This window comes from Lutjanus erythropterus, chromosome 6, assembly GCF_056507025.1.
Source record: "Lutjanus erythropterus isolate fLutEry1 chromosome 6, fLutEry1.hap2, whole genome shotgun sequence".
In the NCBI taxonomy this organism is placed as follows: Eukaryota; Metazoa; Chordata; class Actinopteri; order Lutjaniformes; family Lutjanidae; genus Lutjanus; species Lutjanus erythropterus.
Window position 1 is genome coordinate 25,273,721 of NC_139322.1, and position 23,240 is coordinate 25,296,960.

Sequence of the window (23,240 nt, forward strand, 5' to 3'; positions counted from 1 at the left end):
TTCATAAATATAATTACAAAACAGCTCTCTGCCAATACCAAAAATCCTAAATGTCATCTGAAACTGAGATAAGAAAGGATTTCAGATTTAGGAAGTTTTTGTAATGAGGCCTCAGGTCCTTCATTTCAGTAAAAGCGTCAATATCGCAAAAATCCTGCATTCAAAACCATACCTAAAAGCATAATGTGCAACATTTTCCTTAGAAAAAATGTTCAGACTCATATGAACATAATCCCTTTCAGTCATCATGTTTGACCTGCTAGAAGTGAGGTGCTGTCAGTATCTGCCCTGTCTGTATTTTCTTATTTTCTCATTATTTTACTGTACTTGAGGACCAACCCAAAACTTTGATTTGACAAATTCTACTGATTATACCTTTAAGTAAAAGCAGTTTTACTTGTAAAATGTACTTGAAACATCAAAGTTAAAAGTACTCGTTCTGCTGAAAAATGGTCCTTCAGTGTTACTACTACTGCTGTTTACTTTATATATATATATATATATATATTTTATTATTAATTTTCCTGCTGCCTTTGCATTTTTTTTATTTCTGTCTTCTCTCCAATATAATGGGAATGAAGCTCAGCTTGTGGTGCTCAAAGCACCAAAATTTGAAAAAATGTGTCCCTTCAAAAATCAGAACCCGATTAATCAAGATAATTCACAGACCTTGCTGTAAGCACTTTCGCATAGGAACTACTTTCTTTCCAGTAGAAAGGAAGCAGACCTAGTAGATCATGCTGCAGAAAGAAAGTAGTTCTTACATGAAACTGTTCACAACAAGGTCTGCAGATTATCTTGATTAATTGGGTCTGGATTTTTAGAAAGAGACACTGGTTTCGAATTTTTCAAATGTATTTTTCGATGCTTCGAGCACCACAAGCAGAGTGCCATTTAGTCTTATTATATTGGAGGGAAGATAGAAATCTCTACAGCCGATATCTCTCAAACTAACACCAAAAACATCAAGATGGATAAATAGTACTACAGGCCAAGTATTTTTGATTTTGGGGTGAACTGGTTTACCTCATTTTAATTACTTTATAAACTGTTGGGTAGTTTAATCGATAGTATAACGGGTTCCCAAGTAGCATCAACTTATTGCTGCTCATTCATGATGTGTTTAAAAACCCAAAGTTGAATCTTTTTTCAGTGCTTTTGTTTCAAGTGATGCATAAGTTTAGACATTTTTAAACACTCATTTGAGAAGTTCTTGAAGCAGAGAAGGCATTTGCAGTGTTCTTACTTCATGTACACTGCATCTTACGTGAGTTTTTACTTGGACTCTTGCAGCTGAGTGTTTGTCAGCTGGACAGTTGGTCTGCTCGTCAGTCTTTTCTTTTCAAAAATGTGTCCATATTTCAGAAGTGCAGCGGTCGAGGTCAATACTGACAGCTCATGACGTGATTTATTATGTTTTGACTGACAGGTAATCAGAAAGATGGACGTGACAAATGGGATTTTGAGATGTTATATTGCAAATAATATTTTATAATAATTCACATAATGCTAATTAAGGTTAATGTTTCAGACAAGTTTAGCATTTTGCTGACACCGCCATCAGCTACTTTTCATCACTGTGTATAACTCGTGTAGACAGTACTTGTGGTACACGCCCTGGGTAATGCTGCTGAAAAAGTTTTAAGTCTTGATCATTTGTGCCCTCTGGTGGTGAAAATAAAAATGAAGTGCAACAGAATTTCACAGGTTAAAAAAAATTAATGAATAAAGAAAACAAACACGATTTATTTTTTTTAATTTTTTTTACTAACAATTGAAACATGGTTTCAAAGCTGAATATCAATTATGATAAAGGCTGTAAACATTGTGACAAACAGTTTAAACTTGTCAAATGGAAGATGAAATATAATGCAACATTTAACTTGATTATTGGAAATGTAAAATAAATGCAATTTTCAACTGATGCCATTTGAAATGTTTGCTAATTAATGATTATATACAGGGAGGACAAAATAATGGAAACATCATATAAGCATCCAGAACCTAACAAGGTGCAGTCCTTTCTCAAACGTGTGCTGAACACCCTATTTATGTTAATATTTAGGATACAATAGCTGTTCAGAGGTGTTTCTATTCATCCTGTGCATCTTTTTTGTGTTTGTAACTCAGTCTGAAGCCTTTATCATACGGACGCCTGCAGTTCACGGCGTCCTCGCTTCAGTAAAGGTGTAGGCTGCATCTGGCACCGCAGAGAGGCCTTGTGTTCCTCGGCTGGTAAACGTCCACACAGACAATTAATCAAACTGATTCACTCTCATGAGACGGCAGCCAAAACCATCACAAGACCCTCCACAATGTTTAACAGATGGCATCTGATCCATCCAGTGGATTTTTAATCACATTGCAAACTGGTCATAGACTCAACTAATATTTTTTATTCAGTCCAGATTGTTGCTCATTTCACCTCCTTATGCATCTTAATACCAGATCTGTGGTGGATAAAAGCTGTTTCCAAATGGCACTCAGCTTAGACACATGAAGTTTAGAGGCTAATAAAGTATTTTTGTATTTTGTAGGGGTGGAAATCACAAGAGGCCTCATGACACCTACATCATGATGCAATATTATTGCAATTTTAAACATTTTGTGATATGAGTATTGGGATCTATTGTCTGTCATGTACTGCAATTTATTACTTTCGTTCAAGTGCAAATTATGTCGCCAAAGGAAAACTTTGTCAACATCTGTTTTATCTAATGTGACAAAGATTTCAGTCTGTTCACCTTAAACCACCACCCCTTTTGCTGATGTCACCAAAAAAGAAAAACCTCAGCACCAGCTAGTAGACTTAAAGGGCAAGTGATTTTATTATTCTAGTATCAAAAAACTTCAATTCTAATTTATAATATTAATAATTTATACAATAAAAGATCAATAACCTAATTGGCCTCTGTGTGTCGATGCAATATTGCCACGCAAAATACTGTAATACAACACTATCGATTTTTAATTCACCCTGAATATTTTGTTGAGATAGATGGAGTTAAATTGAAAGTAGAAGCCATAGTTGTGTTTAATAACTACAATTATAAGGACTTGACTGACATACATGATTTAGGTACTATTTGGATTTGTTTGACTTTTTTTTGGAAAACCCACATTGAAAGAGGTGATAATCAGATACGTTTCAGCCTGCAGCATATTGTTAGAGGTACTGTTTGCATTCTGCAAATGATGTTTGCATTCTGCATAGAAATAGGTTTCCTTGTGTTACTGCCTCTGTAGCAGGGTGCAAAATTAGCACAGCCAAATGCTGGTGGATTTCAGACAGAGAATAATTATTTACTATTGAGTGGCTGGTGAAACTGAACATTTACCTGTCGGTGCCTGGCAGCTGTCCCCATTTTAAAAAGTTAATTTTCCAACTTGCTTTGTAGTGTAATTGAATTACTTCAAATTTCTCGTTCAGGTGGTATTTCTGTTATTTTGTCCAGACCTCTGTAGACAGTTCAGCTTAAATACATTTACATCTTGAACATTTGCAGCACAAGTACAGGAAATCTACATTTTAAAAAACAACCAAGTAGAATCTTCAGGTTTTAAGACAGATAGACACAGCAAATCCAATAAGAAATGCAGCACAAATCACAACAGAATATTTCTCTTGAACTGCCTTGACTATCCTTCACATTCATATATGTCTTAATAACAAAATGTCTCCCAACAAATCACATGCACGTACCTATAATACAATTTTACACCTATGTGGACAGATAAAAGACATTTACAAAAGTTGTGGGGTATAAAACAATACTGTTAAAAAGTGTTAGAATCTACAGCAACACCTACAAGTGCACTGATTATTTACAAAATCAATGATCAATTGGCACATTTCTTTCCTGGTAATAACAAAGACACAGAGTTAAAGTCACTATGCCTTGGTTTTCACACCAGAGCTGGCTAAAGCCATAATTTTGTCTTCAGAGCCTGAAAGAAAAGCCAAAATAAGATAAATGTAAATGTTCATCCGTTAACTTTTATAGTTAAATATTTCAGTGGAATCATTCTCACCTGAGGCTGCAGTCACTTTTTCAAACTGGCTCAGAGTCGCTGTAGCATTTTCAACAAGAAAAGTCTCATCCTCTGGAGTGAGCTGTCAGAAACAGATAGTGAGTGCATTGTTAATTCATGCTTTGATCAGACAATTATAACACGTCTGAAATGTGACAGCTCCTTCTCAAGTGAGATTTATGGCTGCTGTAGCAGCTGGTCTGTCAACCTGGTGACTAAAATAAGTCAGAGCAGCTTTAAGAGTTCATGTGGACTCATGAGCACAAGCCTCTGAATCATCCATGAGCCTGTGGGGAAAAAACATCACGTCTCTGCTGTGAGCGTTCCTCACCTTCTCTCCAAGTTTTCTCAGGGCTGTGAGGATTTCCATTTTCTGCTGTGTGTACACGTCCCGTGACAGTTTCCCCACCATGACATCTCGGTCCATCTGCACACAATGTCACACACCAGTTGGACAACTTTCAGGTCAAGCAGTGCGCAGATGAACGCCAAGGAGCGGCTAAACAGTTGGATTGAACATTCACCCTACAACTGTGTATTAAACAAACACAACAATCATATCTTGACATTGCGGTGCAAACCTCTGCTAGCCTGGTTCTCAGCTGTCCCGGCTGCTTCTTGGCAAAGAGTCGGATCACCTCTGGGGTTTTGAATGCTTGGCTGATGGCAGCCTGGATTGCCTGATGAGGATATGAACATAGAAAAAAAAAAAAAATTAATATATGAATCAATGCTGGCACTCCCCTTGTGAGTTGTGGGAAGGTGGAGAAAAAGTTTGGAGCCCTGTAGTATAACCAGGGTTCCTACATGTTTTCCAATGTCAGATTTAAGTGCTTTCAAGATTTTCCAAGCTTGTCCAGCTCCTTACAACTGTGGTAAATGACCTATTTAGACAAATATACTCAAAATGATTATTTCACCTCTTCATCACATTACATATGATGTTATTGTGATGTGAAGAAATAGAAATTATGTTTCATGATGGCACGCTCCAGAAGGGTGACAAATTAAACAAAAACACAACAAGATTTCATGTTTCAAAATAGGTCACCTGTCTGTAAGACTTTGCATCCTGCACAACCCTTTACACAGTAATATCAGTAAATTATCCATACCAGCTGCATTCCACTGAGTTCATCCACAAGTGTCATGTCTCCTGACATGATCTTCTTCAGGGAATCATTGAATTCACTCAGCTGTTCCAAAGTTTCCTTTTTTGTCTCCTCATATTCTTCCTCATCCAGGTCTTCTCTGGAATAAAACAAAGAAAAAATGAGAAACTTCTCGGGATAAATGAAAAAGAAATACATGTTGGTATAGACTAGACAGGCTGGGAGCTTATGTACGTTAAAGAGCCTTCGCACACGTGGATGTATTAAAATCTCTACAGTGCACCTGCATTCCTCCAGATCCTGAAGCTGCTGCATCAGTCTGTCGAGTTGTTCTTCCATATTTTGCCTCAATTTTCCAGTTTCTGATTTCCCCCGAGAAGCCATCCTTGGTTAAAAATCTTATTTTCAACCTACGCAGAGCACAAATCAGAATAAAACAGTGGTCAGATGTGAGTCTCACTGGGTAATATTTCTATAGTATGCTACAAATAACTTAACGTCAATCTAGCGTGCTGTTTCGACGGCATCGGAATGGCGTTGATGGAGCTAGCATTAAAATAAAACTTAGCGAGACACCAACTATGTTGACAAACTGTGGCTTAATCGATTTGCTGGAAGCGCACACCGTGCTATTTAACTGTGAAAGTTGTTCGGTTAGCTACATAGCTAACTTAGCATGCTAAAAGAAAACATCTCACCGGGACTCTCTTTGTAAACAGGTGAAAATCAGTTAGATAACAAGTTGAATATTTGAATCAGATCGACGAACATACATCAAAATCAAATGAGTCACTGAATTTTAATTCCGCGAAAAAGAACTACTTTAAAATGACGTTACAAAATATTCAGCTTGTGTCTCTCAAGACGTGTGTTTCAGGGATTTGTGGTTGTGAACGTAGCTTGCGACTGTGTGGGTGCGGCTCGCTTCTTCCTGGTTCATTCTGACCAATCAAAATTCGTTATCTTAATGCGTCCATGACGACCGTAACGTGCAAGCAAACTAAAAAATATAGAAATATATTCTTTTAATTTTCCTTGGTGGGAAACAAGGAAGCAGATAACATGGTAAAATACGCGGTTCATGACGAAAAAAAAATCCCTTTAATACAGTTCACTACAGAACAATTGAGCAATATCAGATAAAAAGGGCAATAACAGAACAACAAAAGAAGTGATCAATCAGGAAGTAAGGTACATAGATATTCATAAAAACACATGGCTTTTGAAAAAAATTAAAGATTAAAAAGTAATATAAATTGCCCTACAACACGGATTGTCAGAATACACTGAAGTCATAAGCCAGTAATTTTTTAAATACATCAGTGGGCAGAATAAATGGGGTAAGAAAAGAAGGGGACGTCTTATTTTCTAATACAGAAAACGATGAAAAAGCAAGGAGCAATTGCGTCAGCTGAAGAAAATATTCAGTTATCACAACCAGGGTGAGGTTTGGGCACTGTGAGCTTTGGAGTAAGTAGGCTCCTCTGACTGGGAAACACACGGGTAGCAAATGTAAGTGTGGAGGTGAGTGTGCAGACACAGTAAATACACATCCTTATCCAGTGTAAGAATTACTCACTTTCAAGGACGAAAAAGGACTATACTTGATTTACTTTATTTATTTATATTTATTGCTGTCCTGTAATTCTCCTTTTTGTTTTCATATTGCTGCCACTTACTCGCTCTTTTCAAAATTTTAACAACAACAATAATAATAATTCGAATTATTATTATTATTGTTGTTGTTGTTGTTGTTATTTATTTATTTATTCATTCATGTATTCTAACTTTCTATATCTATGGGGGGTTTTTTATAACCATGAGGTACAACAGTATAGTAGTTTAAAAAAATTGATTAATGATGATCGATTAAGGAAGCTGTTTCAAAATCTCGGAGTCCTTGGGAAGGTCGTGTCTAGAAGGGAACCTACAGATATATTCCAACGAATTATAATGTTCTTTTATAAGTCTATGAAGGAAACCCAGACGTGCGAGAGTAATAACTGTAACCCAAACGCTGATCTTTCCCTAACCCTAACCAAACGTTTTGTTTCTAAACTCACCTAGATAATAACCACTGGACAGAATGAGTTTCTACACGATGAGGAAACAACTCTAAGTCTCGCGAGAAGATTTACAAATCAAGAGTTTCCGTCTATGCACAACTGTTTTTACTCTGGGTACTCTATCCAACCTGGATAACTGGACTGACATGAAAAATGTGGAATATCTGTGCAGTATTGGACTAGATGAAAATATAAATAACTGTCAAAAGGAGCATTAGCTAATAACAAACAGTAGAGGGCAGCCGTAGGTCGGTGTAGCATCTAGTCTGCCTAATTCAAAAAAGAAGAAGGAGAAGAAGGAGAAGAGTAGCTGGGTACTGCTGTATCGTCTGGTAAATCAGTGACTATTTAAATCATTTTGCTACGGTCACATCGCTTCATTTGTCACATAAAAGCTCACAAGAAGTGTTTGTTTTGTCTGTTTGAGCAACCCGTTGGAGATAGGCGCTCGGTGCCTGGTTACGGACAGAGCTAATGTTAGTTTTGGTTTCTAATTTAACAGCTGCGCGCTAACACAGCATATAGCTAGATGGTTTTCTGGACGTTTTGTAATTGTTATCACATGGCTTTCTCCCAACTGTCAGCCACGTGACCCTCAAAAGTAGACTGCAGTCAAGCCAGCCTCCACTTCAAAAAACACGGTTAATCTAGCTCCCACTTGTTTTGTGGTGCGCGTATGCACTAGGTATTACGGTAAAGGTACGCTAGAGCTAATTTCAAAATAAAAGTAACCTTGTGGACGCGATCTCACAACAATTCAGTCAGTTTGTCTGCCCGTAAATTAATTAATTAATTAATCAATTGACCTTTTAATGATTTAAATAAAACAACAAGATGGAATACAATCCATGCAATTAATATAAATGTATTTTTGATATTTCAGTCTCAATTCAGTTTGATATTAAAAAGAATTTGCGTCTTTCCACAGACCAGTTTCAACACAGAATGATAAGTGCACCACCTCGGAGTGTCACTCACACAATATCAGGGAAGTCTGATGTAGATTTTCAGAACTGAATGATAGTACTCAACTCAATGATAAGTACACCACTATCAATTCATTTTGAAATCAGTCCTCACGCGCCCTTACCGTAACACTTAGTACATACATGCACCACAAAACAAGTGGAGGCGAGACTGATCGTGTTTTTTTTTAAGTGAAGGCTAGTTTGACTGCAGTGAAAGCAGTGAAATAACTCTAGTCTTTGTGTTCCTCACCACAGTTGCTGCTGTAGTATAAACTCAGCCCGAGTACGAGGCATGGAGGGTCAGAATATAACCAAAGTTGTCCTGCTGGCCTGTGGCTCCTTCAACCCCATCACCAACATGCACCTGAGGATGTTTGAACTGGCCCGAGATTATCTGGAGGACACAGGTGGAGTGAAATGACAATTACACCTTTCAGAGTGATGCTTCCATTTTCTTTTTTGGTTCACCCTATTCACATAGAAAAAATAAGCAGCTGCCTGTATTTCCAGTGTGTCTCTGTGTCCAAAGTATTTAAGAGAGAGTACCTCAAATGCAATTTAATTCCCCCCCACTGTAGTGAAGGCAGAAATCTCAGGAAAACTCTTCATGCATACATGCCAGTGTGATGAAGATTATTTTATTCTTCTTATTCTGAGCCTTCACTTGAAGGGAGAATCCGTCACTTTTCACGTGGCTGTCTGGTCAGTGTTGACATAGTCATGCCAGCAAAATGACCAAAATGCATCCCCCTTATTATTCTACCACCCCCTCCATCTCCATCCCCTGATAGCAGAGAGAGTGCAGAGGCAGTTTTTTTTTTAAATTGAATATGTTCATGTAGTCTGCCTGATTAATTTCATCGTTTATCTGATTGATGAGAATCAGTCCAATGATAAATCTGTGGTGCTGTCCATGGTGTGGAAGAAGCAGATGTAATTGCACATTGAAAGATAAAACCAAACGAGTCATTCATGAGTCAGCAAGTCATGGATGGATTACATTAACTAGGTCCATCCAGTGACATCACTGGGTGCAGGAAGAACTCAACTTTCTCTGTCAATATCACACACACGGAGGAATTTATTGATTCAATTGACTACATTTACCTTAAACACTGATTGGACATCTACAGGAAAACTGCTACATTTTCAATTTAAGTAAATATATCAATGCATCAATGTAAAAATGCTACAATATACAGATTGCGTTACATCCTGCATTCATTAAAAACAGTAGAGAGTTAGAGTTATATTATCATATATTGCATTAGCAGGTTATTATTACTTATGCATATATATGTAATAATTTTTAATGTTGTAGCTGGTCATGGTTGAATGCATTTTTACCACTTAATGTAACTGTAATGCATCCTATTTTATAGTTACAGTTTTTTTTAATGTTAAATCCCAAACTGTGGAGTAACTATAGCTGTCAAACAAAATGTAGTGTAAAGTAGCAGAAAATGGAAATACCAAAGTACCTCAGAATTTTGTACAAGTACAGCCCTTGAGTACTATACTTAGTACTTGATCCCAGTAGAGGTAAGAAAATCTATTATGTTGTTACTTGAGTAGACATTGAACCATCACTTCACACCAGTTCTTTAATGTCTCAGGTCAGTATAGGGTAGTGAAAGGCATCATCTCTCCGGTGGGTGACGGCTATAAGAAGAAGGGATTAATTGAGGCCTGCCACCGTGTGCAAATGGCCAAACTTGCCACAGAGAACTCAGACTGGATCACAGTGGATTCCTGGGAAAGCTTGCAGCCGGAGTGGGTGGAGACAGCTAAAGTTGTTCGGTAAGTTTACAGTTCTTATCTCTTGTTAGTGGCGGTGCCTGTGCTCACTACTGCCAAGGCTAGTGGTGTGTTTTTATCTTGAGTTGGTATTGGAGGTGTGAGGAAATCTGCCTAACAATCTAACACTCTACTTGTCAGACCTTTGACTGTCTGTAATCAGTTTCTTTGCTTGCTGTTTCCCTGTAATTCTTCATCAGTGACCTCAGGCCACCCATTCATCAAATCTTTTTACAATACCACAGCAGGTAGTAATGACTGTTAAACTAATGAATTATGAACAGCTCCTTCTGCGGTTTAAGTTTTGACCTGATCCTCAAGTGCAATAGATGAATGATTGTGTGAAGTTGGTACAAATTTTAACAAATGAAAGTGTCCCTGTTAGCTGAATTCCCTAAACATTGGAGTAACTCGTGTATGCCGTCTGTGCTGTTCATACATGTTGTACAGTGCCTTAAAACCTTTGCAGTCGTACTCAAGATCGCAAAGTTCTTGATGCTCAGTCTCACACAAGGCTTTCCTTCACTCCGTGTATCACTCTTGAGGTTTTTTTAATCACTCTGTGTAGAAAATTGCATCTTTGTATTAATAGCAATAGAAATGGGAAAATCTGTCTCAAAATACACAATAACGCATTTTTAAAATTACGGCTTTAAATCAAACTTGAAAGATTAGATTTGATATGAGAAATGATTGGGCATTACAGCCCAACAAATGAGAATATCAACTCTTGCACAATTGTTCCCTGCTGTTTTCCTGTCACATGGTAATATCTGAGTTATATTTGTATTTTCTAAACAGCCTTTTAAAAGATCATTTGATACTAAAACAAATACCTTGGTACAGAGTGGAAAAAGTATATTCTACAAAACTGGAAATCTAAATTTCCTCCTTCACAGAGGCACTGACTAAATGACAAGGCAATCACCAGAAAACTAATTGGAAGATGTAAGCAAAGGAAAATGTTCAAGTTGAATTTTGATTACAAGAAAGAGTTTAAGGACATTTATTTGCTGTTTGATTTCTCAGAATACTAATCACTTAACTAATGGTATAAAATGAAAAACAAGTACGTTGGCTGACTTCTTACTGATCTTTTGCCAGTATGATTCATGTTGCCAGTATGGTATGCAATGGGCTTATATGTCAAAAATGAGATTGTTTGATGCTATGTTGATTTGTCTGTATCCTCATAGGCATCACTATGACGAACTGCTGGCAGCAGAGCAGAACCACGACGATGTGGACACGGTCAAGTACGTAAAAAAGAGACGCATAGAGGAGAATTACTTTGAGTCTTCATCTCATCACAACAAGAGAGGTAGGTGATATATGAATATGTACACGTATGTAACGTTAGTATTGTTCTCAGTCAACTCCTCCCTTTTACAATCACTGATTCCAGAGAGGCGACAAGTCTGATCCTGCTTCAACTGTATTCATCATTTACTGTATTCAGCTTCACTCATAAACAGGAGACAATGGTTTACAGGTGTGGTGTTGTGTGGTAGGTGACACCCAGTCACACCACTTACAGTAAAGACAGACGAGGTGATCAGGCTGGGAATCTATGTCTCTCCATGTTGAATTTACCGTTGCCTGAAATACGACTGTAGCTGAAGTTATGCCTCAAAAACAAGTGCATATCCTGGCTACACTTGTGTTGCTGTATGAATGTAATCTGAATGATTACATTGATTTGTTTCAAAACTGTCACTTGAATCTTTCTCAAGTAGCTTACTGGTATTGCCAGCTAATGATGAGAAATGATCTCAACTCTTTACTAGACAATCAACATCTGTAATGATTCTAAATTATTCTTTTGTAAGAAAACATTTCTAAATACTTAATATGGTTCTTGTGATTGTACCTTTAAATTCTTGCAGTTTTTTGTACTCTCCACCTCTTAACCTCGGTTTTTAATCCCATGTGTTTGATCTCATCATCGTTTCCATTTTCATTTGCCTTTACTATTATTGGTTGCTCTTTTCTTTTCTCTTTAAGGCACTTCATAACTCTAAGCGATAAAAATAAGATTGATTATGATGAACTCTTTTCTTGCTTCCTGCTCAGACGGCCCTCAGCTCATGCTCCTGTGTGGGGCCGACGTCCTGGAGTCCTTTGGGATCCCCAATATGTGGAAGCAGGAAGACATCGCTGAGATTGTGGGCCGCTATGGTTTGGTTTGCATCACACGCTGCGGGAACGACCCCCACAAGTTCATCCACCATTCAGACATGCTGTGGAAGTACCGCAAGAACATCCGTGTGGTCCACGAATGGGTGACCAACGAGATTTCGGCCACTCATGTGCGCCGGGCACTGCGCCGAGGCCAGAGCGTCCGGTACCTGCTGCCAGACACTGTGGTTTATTACATACATGAGCACGGCCTCTACAGCGCTGAGAGCGAGCAGAAGAACGCAGACGTGGTTCTTGCACCACTTCAGAAATACACAGGGGCCTCCTCAAGCTGTTGACACTAAGTGCTGTGGGTTTACTGTGAATTCACAACAAATTAGACATAATTTAGTGAGTTTATTTAAGCTTCCACCAGTGCCTACCATACAGGCTAGTCTTTTTAAAACTGCGTGTGTGTTTTCTAAAAAGATAAACCTGACTGATTTATTAACAGTTGCGTTGTTAGAAACCAGCTTGTGTGTGGTAAACAAAGTCAGAAACAAAATAACTGAGCAGCAGTTCAACCAGCTTTGAGGTCATAAATGTCACTGCTAGAAATAGGGTAGAAACTACACTCCAAAAGGGTTCTATCCAGAACCATTTGCTTCTGTAGAACCATTTTGTTCAAGAAAGTCTTCGTCATGGGTTCTTTGTAAGACTAGGGGTTCCACCGAGAACACTTTTCATCTAAAGAAACCTTTTTGGAAGAAATGGTTCTTTGCAAGACTCTGGGTTCCATTAAGAACACTTTTCATCCAAAGAACACCCTTGTATTTCGAAGAACCTTCAGAAGACAAGAGGGTTTAGGTGAAACCTTTCTAAAATAGTTACAGATCCCCCTGAGTGGATTCTACACAAAACACTTGTAACATTAAAGGGTTCTCAGTCGGACACCTTTGGTGGGCTCTTGATGAAACCCTTGGAATATAAGAGGATTCTTGGTAGAACCTCCTCTGTGGGTTGTTGCTAGGGCCCATAGATAGTGGAAGGGTTTCATATGTCTTTTCCACCAACATGGAACCAGGTCCATTCCGGTTCAGGCATCTAATTCTGAACCAGAATCAGAGCTAATTAGGCAGAAAATGGCCTTTGTAGGGTATCCTGAATGGAACCTTTCACAGTTGGTTCTAGATATAAATCTAAATATTGAGTTCTATCTAGAACCCTCTGTAACGGTTCCAACTGGAACTTTTATAAAAGGTTCTACCAGGAATCAAAAAGGGTTCTTCGGTGAGGACAGTGCAAAAAAACCCTTTATGATTCTAGTCTGAACTTGTATTTCTAAGAATGACAGGATTCACAGTTTTGTGTGAAATAGACTACTGTGTGTTTGGTGTTGTATGAAATATGATCAGGAACAAATGACATTTCATAGTTTTACTTGCTTTACCTCATGTCTTTCCCACTTACTTCAAAATACACTGATCTGATTTCAGCATGTTTCATGTACCTATAGAGTTTACATGAACTCCCTCAGGCTAAACCAGGCAGTACACTTTCAAGATGTTTACTTAGTGCTGCAGATTTAAAAGTGAAGGCGTGATTTGTATTAACTGGGAATGAAATAAACAACCTTCTTTGTTTTCCATCATGCAAACTTTTCATTGCTGTTTCAATGCTTTTGTCTCACAGATAAGAAACTCCTAACATCCTCAGTTAAGGAAGTGTCAAATTGACACCTTTCCTATTTGATTAAAATGCTGTTTGTCAGGTAATTGTCACTGACAGAAGATAACAAGTGAAATAACAAAGTGCAGCCAAACTAAAGACTCATTGTGAAAGCAGATTACATTACACTATGTGACTATCAGCATTGATGTCAAATTAATCTGCTTTTGATGTTGGATTAATGGCATTCGATTACATCAAAAATCTTGAATATATCATTCAAATGTAAAGGTCCCATGCAAAGTAACTTGTTTATGACTGTAGTTCATCACATCAAATAATCATACTTGTGTTATTAAAGTTAGTTAATGCCTGCGGCAGGTGCCTATGACACAGTTTATGCACGTGTCTTGGATGGAAAACAACCCGAACAAGATTTTTGTGCATTGCATCTTGCAAATGTTGACCTTCTGTCTGCTTAGTTGATGTCACAAGGAGGAAAAGTATTTTGATGCTTGGACAAGATCCATGTTTTTAGTTTTTTTTATGAATCACTTCTTTCCACACTGCATGCCAGTGTAACCAACAGCATCAGTATTATTTTCATCCTTTCACAGAAAGGTGTGTCATTATAACATAGGTCATCTTCATGCAGTAAACAGAAGGTATTTGACTCAAGTTTGCTTTCAGGTTTATTCCACATCTAGCAGGGTTTCTGCAGGTTTCAACAAATTAAATTTAAGAATTTTTAAAGACCACTACACGTGCAATTTAAGACCTATTTCCTGCCTATACTGGCAAAACACACACACATGCACAGTTTGCATTAGTGGTTATTGGTTCAGTGTTACATCTTGATCAGTACAATCTTTCCCCCAAAAGATCAAGACTGAAGTTAATGCAATTTTATTAAAAAAAAATATCATTAATGCAATATTTCAGTAATTTTAAAAACTTTTTTAGACTTTTTTTCCTGTAGAAATAGTAAATGAAATTGGCCAGAAGCTGAAAGATATGACTTGTCTCACATCAATGTATAAAACTTAAACAAAGTACAAATAAACAAAACAAATAAACAAAACTTAAAAAGAATTGGGGAAATCATTCTCATATTGTATGACTAAAGTTTTATCGCAGAAAGCCTTTCAGTTATTTACAGTGTATGCAAATCTTACTTCTCGTATTCTTCTAGGATTTTGATTTATTCATTTATTTTGAACATTTAAAAAACAACAATAATAAGATATACATGTAGGAAAAAAATGAATATTCAGCCGACTTTCAATGAGCAACACCAATTACATTTCATGTCCGAAAAAGAAGTAGGAAGAAGGAACATGCTTGTCGAGTCCTTCCCCTTTACTAATCCATCAATAAACAATCAATCACATAATTCCTCCCCAGCCTCCATCCCCACAACTAAACCACAGTGTAAGTCCTCTTCATACCTAATCAACAGCACTTCAATAATGAATAATGTGAAAAGGAAACCCAATAACAGTATCACTATTAATGTGTTTTACATTCCCCTTCCTCATTTTTGTACCTTTCTTTGTACATCTAATTAACCTTAGCAGAGAAAGCCTTCCTCCAAACACACTTTTCAACATACTTTTCCTTGTGTTTACGTTCATGTGTGCACAATTAATGTGTGACACCAGGGGGAAATTCTGAAGTGTTTGACTCAGTGAACTATGGGACCAGTCTGACCTGTCTGGCTTAGTGGCACTTGATGACAGCACCTCCCTCATCCTCACATCGCCCTCATGTGACAGCGAATGAGGTAAGGGCACACCTATTTTTATACATGCAGCTTTCCCACAAAACAGCAGCCTCTTCTCTAAACTCCTCATCAGGTCAGTAGTTTGAGCATCACATCTTATTCCCACCCATCTCAGAAAGGGGGAAAAAAGGTCATCAACATGCCGGCCAGTTTTTGTGGTACATGGGAAATGATCAGCAATGTCAACTTCGAGGGCTACATGATTGCACTTGGTAAGTCTTTAAAGCGTGTTGTTTTAATCCAACAATATTTTCAGATATTAAATTTCTGTTGGATGAGTTGGAATTTGTTTGTATTGACTTTAAGGACAGAATCCCCAGATTCTACCAGAAAAATAGCTGATTGTTGAGTCACATTTCCAGGCTGTCCAATACTGAAGTTTGAGTGTCCAGAGCAGCAAAATAATAAGAAAATAAGGAAATATAAACAGAGTGCAGGGTCTCTGCAGATACAGACACCACCACACACTTCTAGGAGGTCTTTTTTATTTTAGACAATGATGCATATTATGCTTTTAATTGTGTCCTAAAATGCATGAAAGTATAACATTATACAGCATTAAGTAGAGCAGTACAGGTGAAATGCATTCCCAGTGTGGGAAAAGAAGCATTTGGCTGTCGTTTTCTAGCGCTGCTATTTATGCTATGCATTGGACTGTATGAGAGAGAGAATGTGGTTGTAGCCTCTGGGTGAGTTTGTCCAGTAAATCTGTGCTCTGAACATTCAGGTAAATCCTGTCCCCTGTAACTGTTCCTCAATAATATTTTGGGTGATATGTACATTTTTATAGGTGCCTTTTGGGTTCATGGCAGCTATACTTAGTAGTAGTAAAGCTGAGTTTGTGCTAACCAGCAACAACAAAAAAGACCGTTTAAAATATGTCAAACAAAACTCTACAGAGTGAAATGGGAAACTAATCATAAGCTGGGTCATCAGAGCATTTAACAGCATTTAATAAAGGAATTATTCAAGCTATCAGACCCCTGTTTTGGTAGTCTAAATCTCTTTCTGGAGGGTAGGAACACAAATTCTCCATACAGAGGATAAAGGATGAACCTTTCAAGCTGCTTTCTCATGGAAGATGTGCAACAGATCAGGCAGTTTAGCACCAGTGATCTTACTGGCCTTTTTAACTGTACGTTGCAACCTGTTCCTGCCGTGCATGACTGATTACCATTCTTGATTTCTGCCTTTCCAGGTATCAGCCCTTACTTACGAAAGATTGCTCTGAGGCTGAAGCTGAAGAAGGTGATCGAGCAGCAGGGGGACCAATTTATCATCAAGACTTTCAGCTCCTTCCGAAACTACAGCATCTCCTTCAGAGTGGGTCAGGAGTTTGAGGAGTTCACTAAGGGACTGGACAACAGACATGTCAAGGTGAGGATGAATGGCTGTTGGCTGAGAATTGTGTGTTTAAAGTGATGATAAGCATAATGATTGTGAAGGTTTTGTATGATTATGTGATGTAGGACTGCCACTAACAATTATTTTCATTAATTAATCATTTAGTCAAAAATTGTGAAAAATGCTCATCACAATTTCAACCTAAAGACTCTTTATTTATTATCATAAATAACAAAAAAAAACCTTCAGAAAATCCTCACATTTAAGAAGCTGGAACCAATCCTTCTTTGACATTTTTGCTTGAAAAATTAGTGAAACAATTAATCGATTATCAAAATAGTTGGCAACTAATTTTCCTTCGATCAACTCATCATCACAGCACTAATATGATGGATTTTAAATGTTACCTGGGATGCTCCAACTGTTCTGTGTTGTGACTCACCCTCTCTTTTCTTCTCTGCCATCTGTGCAGTCACTGGTGACCTGGGAGGGTAACAAGCTGGTGTGTGAGCAGACTGGAGAGAAAAAGAACCGAGGCTGGGCTCACTGGATTGAAGAGGACAAGCTACATCTGGTAAGAATATGAATATGAACAATTTAATCATATTTGTTTCACATAATGCAAAAACTACATTGATTTAACATCATATTAAATAAATGCCTGTGATCTGTTTCCCCTTACAGGAGCTGTTCTGTGAAGGAGAAGTCTGCAAGCAGGTTTTTAAGAGGAAGGTCAATGAGTGAAGAGTAATGAAAGCTGCTCTTTTTTCTGGAGAACTTACTCTGTGATGAAAGACATTACATGACAGAACAACACCCTGAGCAAGAAAACCACACTAAATGTTTGCAGTATTTTCACTGCAAAGCGACTTCAAATGTCTCACCTGTTCGGGTATGGATTATCACCACTAGATGGCATCAGTGCATTACATTTGTCAGATGCTAATCTTCACTTGGCTGTAGCTCACTGGTGCAAGGCCTCAGACAAAATGACATGCTGAACAACAAGCCCCTTTTGACTCCTTTCAGCTGGCTGAAAAAAATCTTGTCTACACAGGCTCTGTTTGGTGCAAACCTTTTGTTTTCTAATCTCTTTTGTCTGATGGGACAAATTTGAGATATCACATTTTATTTGTGCTGGCTTGTGCTGTCCATCTGACATTTGGTTAAGCTATTTGTAAAAAATAAAATCTCTCATTCATGCAGATACATTTATACCTGATGTACAACAGAAAGTGAGGTGTAGGATGTTTGAAATACACTTTTATATGAATTTTGTGTGAAAAAAAAATGGGTTCTGAAAGAAATCTGAAGTGGCATATTTTATTTTCCATTCATGTCTTTTGGTCATTCCATCTTTAGTAAAATAAACAGACTTATTTTCAAATTGTATGCTCACTCATGTATCAGGCTTTGTCATCAGTCACCCTACAGGTGATTAAATACAATGCACAATGGAGCTTACAACATGTATTGTAGAAATTCTACAATCTGCTGCTGCAATGGCTCTACCCTCCTAGCAGTGATGGAATGTAACTCAGAATATTTACACAAGAAATGTACCTAAGTTTAAGTTCAAATCTGAGCGACTTGTACTTGAGTTGAGTTTTGCGACTCTACTTTGTTTCTACTCCACTACATCTCATAGACAAATATTGTACTTCTTATTTCAGTTTCTCTTAACATGTCTGGTAAAAAAAAAAAGACATGTACCTCTGAATTTGATTATTTTGAATGTGTATGTCAGTGATAAACAGAATTGGTTGAGAAAATCCCCCTTCCTCTGAAACTAAATAAACTATTTGAGAACCCTCTTCAATTAGCTGGAAAATAATTGTCACAGAGCTGAAAACAAGTGTTTTCAGTGTTTTTCTAACACCATGAACGTTGACTTTTTGGAGATTATCTTGACTAACTGGCTCATGATTTAAAGTAAAGTGCACTAAGTTTGATAAATAACTACTGTTGTGTAGTTTACTTTGAGATAAAGGAAAACATACGCATAAATCTGATTAATTTAGAGCAGCTAGCTGACAGTGAATCCATTAATACACGAAACCGTTAGATTTAAACAAAACATTAACAAGTGAAATCATACTAATACAATTTAGGCTATCACCCCTATACAACAGTGAAGCTTCACACCTCCTCCAGTTTTTGGTCACGTGATAATGTGTAGAACCAAAATGGCCGCTGTTGTATTTTGACGTATAATAGCCAGCTACTTTTCTTTTTGTTTCATTCTTGGTAGAAAACTAGCAAACGAGAGACGTTTTGGAGGAACTGTACTTTGCCATCCTCCGTAAATTAGTGTCCTAGTTTTTATCTTGACGACAATCAAGACTGACACATATTTGTTGAACGAGTTAGACTATGCATATTTAGCTCTAATACAGGCTAGCTAGCTGGCTCTGGCTGGCACACAGTAAAGCAGTAGAAAGTGAAATAGCTAGCTAACTTAGCTGTGATGGAGGAGTTGAGCGCAGATGAGGTAAGATGACAATGGAAAAACGAGAATTAATGTAACTCTGTTTTGCTAACGGTAAAATTAATAAATGGCTTTCTTTCCTTCGGAGCTAATTTCAAATGGTCTTGCTTCTAGCCGACGTGCTTTTAAAGCTAACCTAGCTCAGAGGCTAGCATAGACCAAAATGAAGAAAAGCATCTGCGATAAAATCTCACATTTAGCGCATTACCAGCGTATTTAAGTGCGTGTTACCTATCGCGACCCATAATGTGTTTATACTGGAGAGTCCGTTAATGTAGCCGAGCGAACGAACCAGAAATGGACGTGGGTCGTATGTTTCTGTCACCGCTGCTAGTACGTTAATTTAATTTAGCCGGGGCTCAATGCTAACTAGCTAATGTAGTCGTTGTCTGTAGGAGGGAACCCTCAATATGCGAAACTATCGCGAGATTTGTACGCGCTTTTGCACTCTATTCGCTGTGCAAGCTGTTTAAGCTAAACGTGAATTAGGATGAGATAACGCTGTATTTAAATTAGGATGCTTGTGAGGACAATCAATGTTTGATTAGAGGTGAATCTTGATTTGGGTTTTATTTGTCACTCTCGCGAGACCTCTCGCGGGTGTGGGGTTCCCTTCTAGACAAGACCTAGTGTAATGCTAGAGGTTGTGCACAAGCTGGCCCATGAATAACATTGTTTTTACATGAAACAACTAAATTCATATAAGTACATCGACTTGTTTTCATATGTCAGATGTTTTCTCCACGCTATATTTTGACAAGTTACGTTACATTTTTTACTTGGCTAATTTGGCACAGTTTTTTGCGGTAAGCTAGCTGACAGTTGCTAACGTTGTTTTGCTAACAGACAAAAATTAGCCTGCGAGACGACTCAGCATAAAAAACACACCGGGCCACCATTGTGCAATCAACTGTGGGCCGACTGTGTGGCCACTGAACTGCCCCCCTTGAACCACACAACATTTTATTAAATATTTATTTCTTCGTCACCTTGGACCCGTATTAGCTCATCGATTAACTCGCATCCGAGTGTGCTGCTTTACTATCAGCTGAGCTGACCGAATAGTGCTCACATCTGACTTTGTTCGTAATGTAGGTTACACTGTATCTATTCGACGAGGCCTGTATTTTATATTTTAGACCATGTTACTCCAGAACCAATAAATGAAAATCGATCAGTGAGTCATTCGAATGAAGTTTATTGTCGGGCTAATGATCAAAGATGGGTAATGGAAATGTACTTTTAACACCTTACATTTTTCCACTCTGATTGTGCCAATCACATATCCAGAGATTACAAATATATATGGCTAGTCATCTAACGATTTATACACATTCCAGTGGCTTAATACTAATTTCCGTGGTACTTCTAGGCTAGTGCACACTACAGGTAAAAGTGGCTGAAATCAGTTTTTTTTTAATCATATGTGACTCAGATCTGTATTTTTCAGAATAGTGTAACCAGCACAAATCATGTGGAATGTGATATTTTTAATAATTCATATAAGATCCCAATTCATATGCAGGTCTGGTTGTATTTATTTATTTATGTATTCATGTTATTTATTTGTAATACGACCTTGATGTGAACCCGCATCTGAATTCATGTGACTTTTATGCCACTCTGTTGCCTGATCTGAGTGCAATGCTGCAAGACTCTTATTAAGATGCACTAACAGATGCAGTTAAAAGAAGCATCTTGACATCTTGAAATTTTGGATGAAAACTGTGTCTGTGAATTCATTCACGACATGATCCCACTACTCCTGGCTCCTCAGCTACACACACCTCCGTATATAAGTAGCAGCCATTGCTCCACTACAAGTCATCATTCAAAATTTGGCTCTCTTTCTCCTCGTCCTCGTTATCATCTGTTCACTAATTTACTGGCTTCCACTGCACACCAACTTGTATATGAAACAGCAAACGCTGACTTCAGACTTATTCCTTGTTTACTTCTTTACAACAGTGTGCTATGTGTGAAGTCAGTTATTGTTGTTTTACACATGCAGGTCAATTCAGGATTGTGACCAGTTCACAGTGGAATCTGATTTTGGCCACATTTTGGAAATAATGTGAACAGCCAAACAAAACAGAAAAAAAAAAAAAAAAAAAAAAAAAAATCAGACCTCAGCAATAAATCTGAGTTTACCATCAAGGCTTGCAGTGTGAACATAGCCTTCAATAGAGATTAAAAAATATAGCAAATCATTTAATAGGCTATATATATATTTGACCTGCTTTGTTATAACATAAACTTGCAATACATAGAGCTGTGCAATGAGATTACAAAGGGCTTCCAGTTAATATGTAATTCTGCTGGTATGTTCATTCAAGATTCGCAGAAGGCGACTGGCACGACTGGCAGGTGGACAGACATCACAGCCCAGCACCCCTCTCAGCACACCCCTGACATCCCCACAGAGAGAGACTCCCCCTGGACCCCTCCCTGGACCCTCAGGTGCCGCACCCCAGCCCCTGCCACCAGCTGCCTCTCAATCATTGGGGCTCAATGTCCACAGTGGTACACCTGCCACATCCCCTATGGGCACCTCTGGTAAGAGCCTAATAAGAATGTTTAATTTCAGGCTATACTTTGTGTTAAATCTTGTGATTGAGTTTGTTGTTAACAGCAGGTCAGGATCCAGTCAGCTCTTTCTGGCTGTCACCAGAGTTATTGTTGTTAGCCTCTTTTGTGATCTATATTCTAACACCATCATCCTACTCAAATGGACATGTGACACATTGTCTCTGAGGCTTGATGGATAAACAGCCTTGGTTATTTGCGTTTGAGAGCAATACTGAAAGGGAGCTTTATATGTGTGACCTTGATATTTAAGCAGGAAGTCATTCACCCTGATTGACATCAACTCAAACAACAGAAGCTTGTTGTGATCAACAGTGTCCCCATTTGAGGGTCACTGTTGTAGGCTCACTGCACAGAATGAGAACTGATGCATTCTTACTCTAGAGAGCCATCGTGTATGGATACAGTGACAGTTTCCTGAGATTTTTGTTGGGATTTGGCAATGTTACTACACAAGGCTACCTTTTTAGGGTAGTATTTTGTAAGAATCAGTTAAAATATGTGATTTTCTTCTCATTAGTTGTACAAGTGTTTGTTGCATATAAATATATTTGTGATGAATACTCTACTCAGTGTATTGATGGTTTATTTCACTTAACTGTTAATAATAATGATATGATCATTCTGCAACTTTGGAAAAGTTGTTGATTCCAGCCCTTCATCCACGCTAAGATCCAGGGTGTTAATCCGCTTTCTCTCTAACTGTTGTAATCAGGGCTGTTAATCTTAAAAACTCCAATCTGAGCTTTGGCTAACCCAGTGTGGCTAAAGAGTTGGTTACTCCATAAACACTAGTTGTCATGTAAAGTATAAAACTCATAGTGGCTGCTTAATCATGTCTAAATGGTGACAAAAACATATCTCATAAACAAAGTGCAATATGCTATTGTACAAACATTAAATTAATTGCATGAAACATGATCAAATTAAAATTAAACAAAAACAAGAAAGGACATTACAGACAAAAAATCTGAGGCTGCACAGGCTGCTAGTTCAAAAATATAAATCAGCCATAAAGGATGAGGTTTTAGAGGAAACCAGTAGATGAAACTGTCTCTCTTCTCTGGTAGCTCTCCAAAGTGTCGGTACTTCAGGAGATTCGACCAGTCTAGACTTAGAGAAAAAAAGAAAAGCAAATAAAACTTAAAACTTGACATTTGCAAACCAACTTGAAGCCAGGCCCACCATATAACACCTCAGAACACACCAGAACTAATAAACCCCAACATTTTGAGTTTTCCTTTAGTTAGTGCTTCAGAGATGCTCAGTTGTGGTGTT

The 23,240-nt window shown here is 37.9% G+C and overlaps 4 protein-coding genes across 7 annotated transcripts in view; 3 read left to right on the forward strand and 1 right to left on the reverse strand.

Moving 5' to 3' along the window:
• Positions 1 to 2,529: 2,529 nt before the first annotated feature.
• Positions 2,530 to 6,050, reverse strand: lzic (leucine zipper and CTNNBIP1 domain containing). Its single transcript, XM_084721349.1, has 7 exons — positions 5,843 to 6,050; positions 5,428 to 5,554; positions 5,148 to 5,283; positions 4,614 to 4,712; positions 4,364 to 4,459; positions 4,033 to 4,114; positions 2,530 to 3,948 (listed from the first exon to the last, which is right to left on the reverse strand). Exons 2-7 carry the CDS (start codon positions 5,526 to 5,528, stop codon positions 3,893 to 3,895), a joined length of 570 nt encoding a protein of 189 aa, XP_084577475.1. The 5' UTR covers positions 5,529 to 5,554; positions 5,843 to 6,050; the 3' UTR covers positions 2,530 to 3,892.
• A 1,342-nt stretch (positions 6,051 to 7,392) lies between these two features.
• Positions 7,393 to 13,741, forward strand: nmnat1 (nicotinamide nucleotide adenylyltransferase 1). Its single transcript, XM_084721350.1, has 5 exons — positions 7,393 to 7,542; positions 8,434 to 8,585; positions 9,795 to 9,978; positions 11,172 to 11,296; positions 12,049 to 13,741. The coding sequence occupies exons 2-5, from the start codon at positions 8,471 to 8,473 to the stop codon at positions 12,450 to 12,452; spliced, it is 828 nt and encodes a 275-aa protein (XP_084577476.1). The 5' UTR covers positions 7,393 to 7,542; positions 8,434 to 8,470; the 3' UTR covers positions 12,453 to 13,741.
• A 1,916-nt stretch (positions 13,742 to 15,657) lies between these two features.
• Positions 15,658 to 18,275, forward strand: rbp7a (retinol binding protein 7a, cellular). The gene is made up of 4 exons (XM_084721351.1): positions 15,658 to 15,756; positions 16,743 to 16,921; positions 17,361 to 17,462; positions 17,573 to 18,275. The coding sequence occupies exons 1-4, from the start codon at positions 15,684 to 15,686 to the stop codon at positions 17,630 to 17,632; spliced, it is 414 nt and encodes a 137-aa protein (XP_084577477.1). The 5' UTR covers positions 15,658 to 15,683; the 3' UTR covers positions 17,633 to 18,275.
• Positions 18,276 to 19,058: 783 nt separating this feature from the next.
• ube4b (ubiquitination factor E4B, UFD2 homolog (S. cerevisiae)) overlaps positions 19,059 to 23,240 on the forward strand; it is a 28,220-nt gene continuing 24,038 nt past the window's right edge. For 3 of the 4 annotated variants that reach the window (XM_084721367.1, XM_084721369.1, XM_084721370.1), the window contains exons 1-2: positions 19,059 to 19,379; positions 21,713 to 21,932. In XM_084721367.1, the coding sequence (XP_084577493.1) occupies positions 19,356 to 19,379; positions 21,713 to 21,932 (244 nt within the window). In that variant the 5' untranslated portion in view covers positions 19,059 to 19,355. The remainder of the gene's footprint in view (positions 19,380 to 21,712; positions 21,933 to 23,240) is intronic. The other variant, XM_084721371.1, reaches the window with a different exon arrangement.

Bases quoted from the DNA above. Each gene is read 5' to 3' on its own strand.
- lzic (XM_084721349.1), bottom strand. From the start codon at position 5,528: ATGGCTTCTCGGGGGAAATCAGAAACTGGAAAATTGAGGCAAAATATG. The intron at 4,713-5,147 runs GTATGGATAATT...TATCCTCATCAG, and splicing joins AACTCAGTGGAATGCAGCTG to GCAATCCAGGCTGCCATCAG. The intron at 3,949-4,032 runs GTGAGAATGATT...CTTTTCTTTCAG, and splicing joins AAAAGTGACTGCAGCCTCAG to GCTCTGAAGACAAAATTATG.
- nmnat1 (XM_084721350.1), top strand. From the start codon at position 8,471: ATGGAGGGTCAGAATATAACCAAAGTTGTCCTGCTGGCCTGTGGCTCC. The intron at 8,586-9,794 runs GTGGAGTGAAAT...TTAATGTCTCAG, and splicing joins AGATTATCTGGAGGACACAG to GTCAGTATAGGGTAGTGAAA. The intron at 11,297-12,048 runs GTAGGTGATATA...CTTCCTGCTCAG, and splicing joins ATCTCATCACAACAAGAGAG to ACGGCCCTCAGCTCATGCTC.
- rbp7a (XM_084721351.1), top strand. From the start codon at position 15,684: ATGCCGGCCAGTTTTTGTGGTACATGGGAAATGATCAGCAATGTCAAC. The intron at 15,757-16,742 runs GTAAGTCTTTAA...CTGCCTTTCCAG, and splicing joins GGGCTACATGATTGCACTTG to GTATCAGCCCTTACTTACGA. The intron at 17,463-17,572 runs GTAAGAATATGA...TTCCCCTTACAG, and splicing joins AAGAGGACAAGCTACATCTG to GAGCTGTTCTGTGAAGGAGA.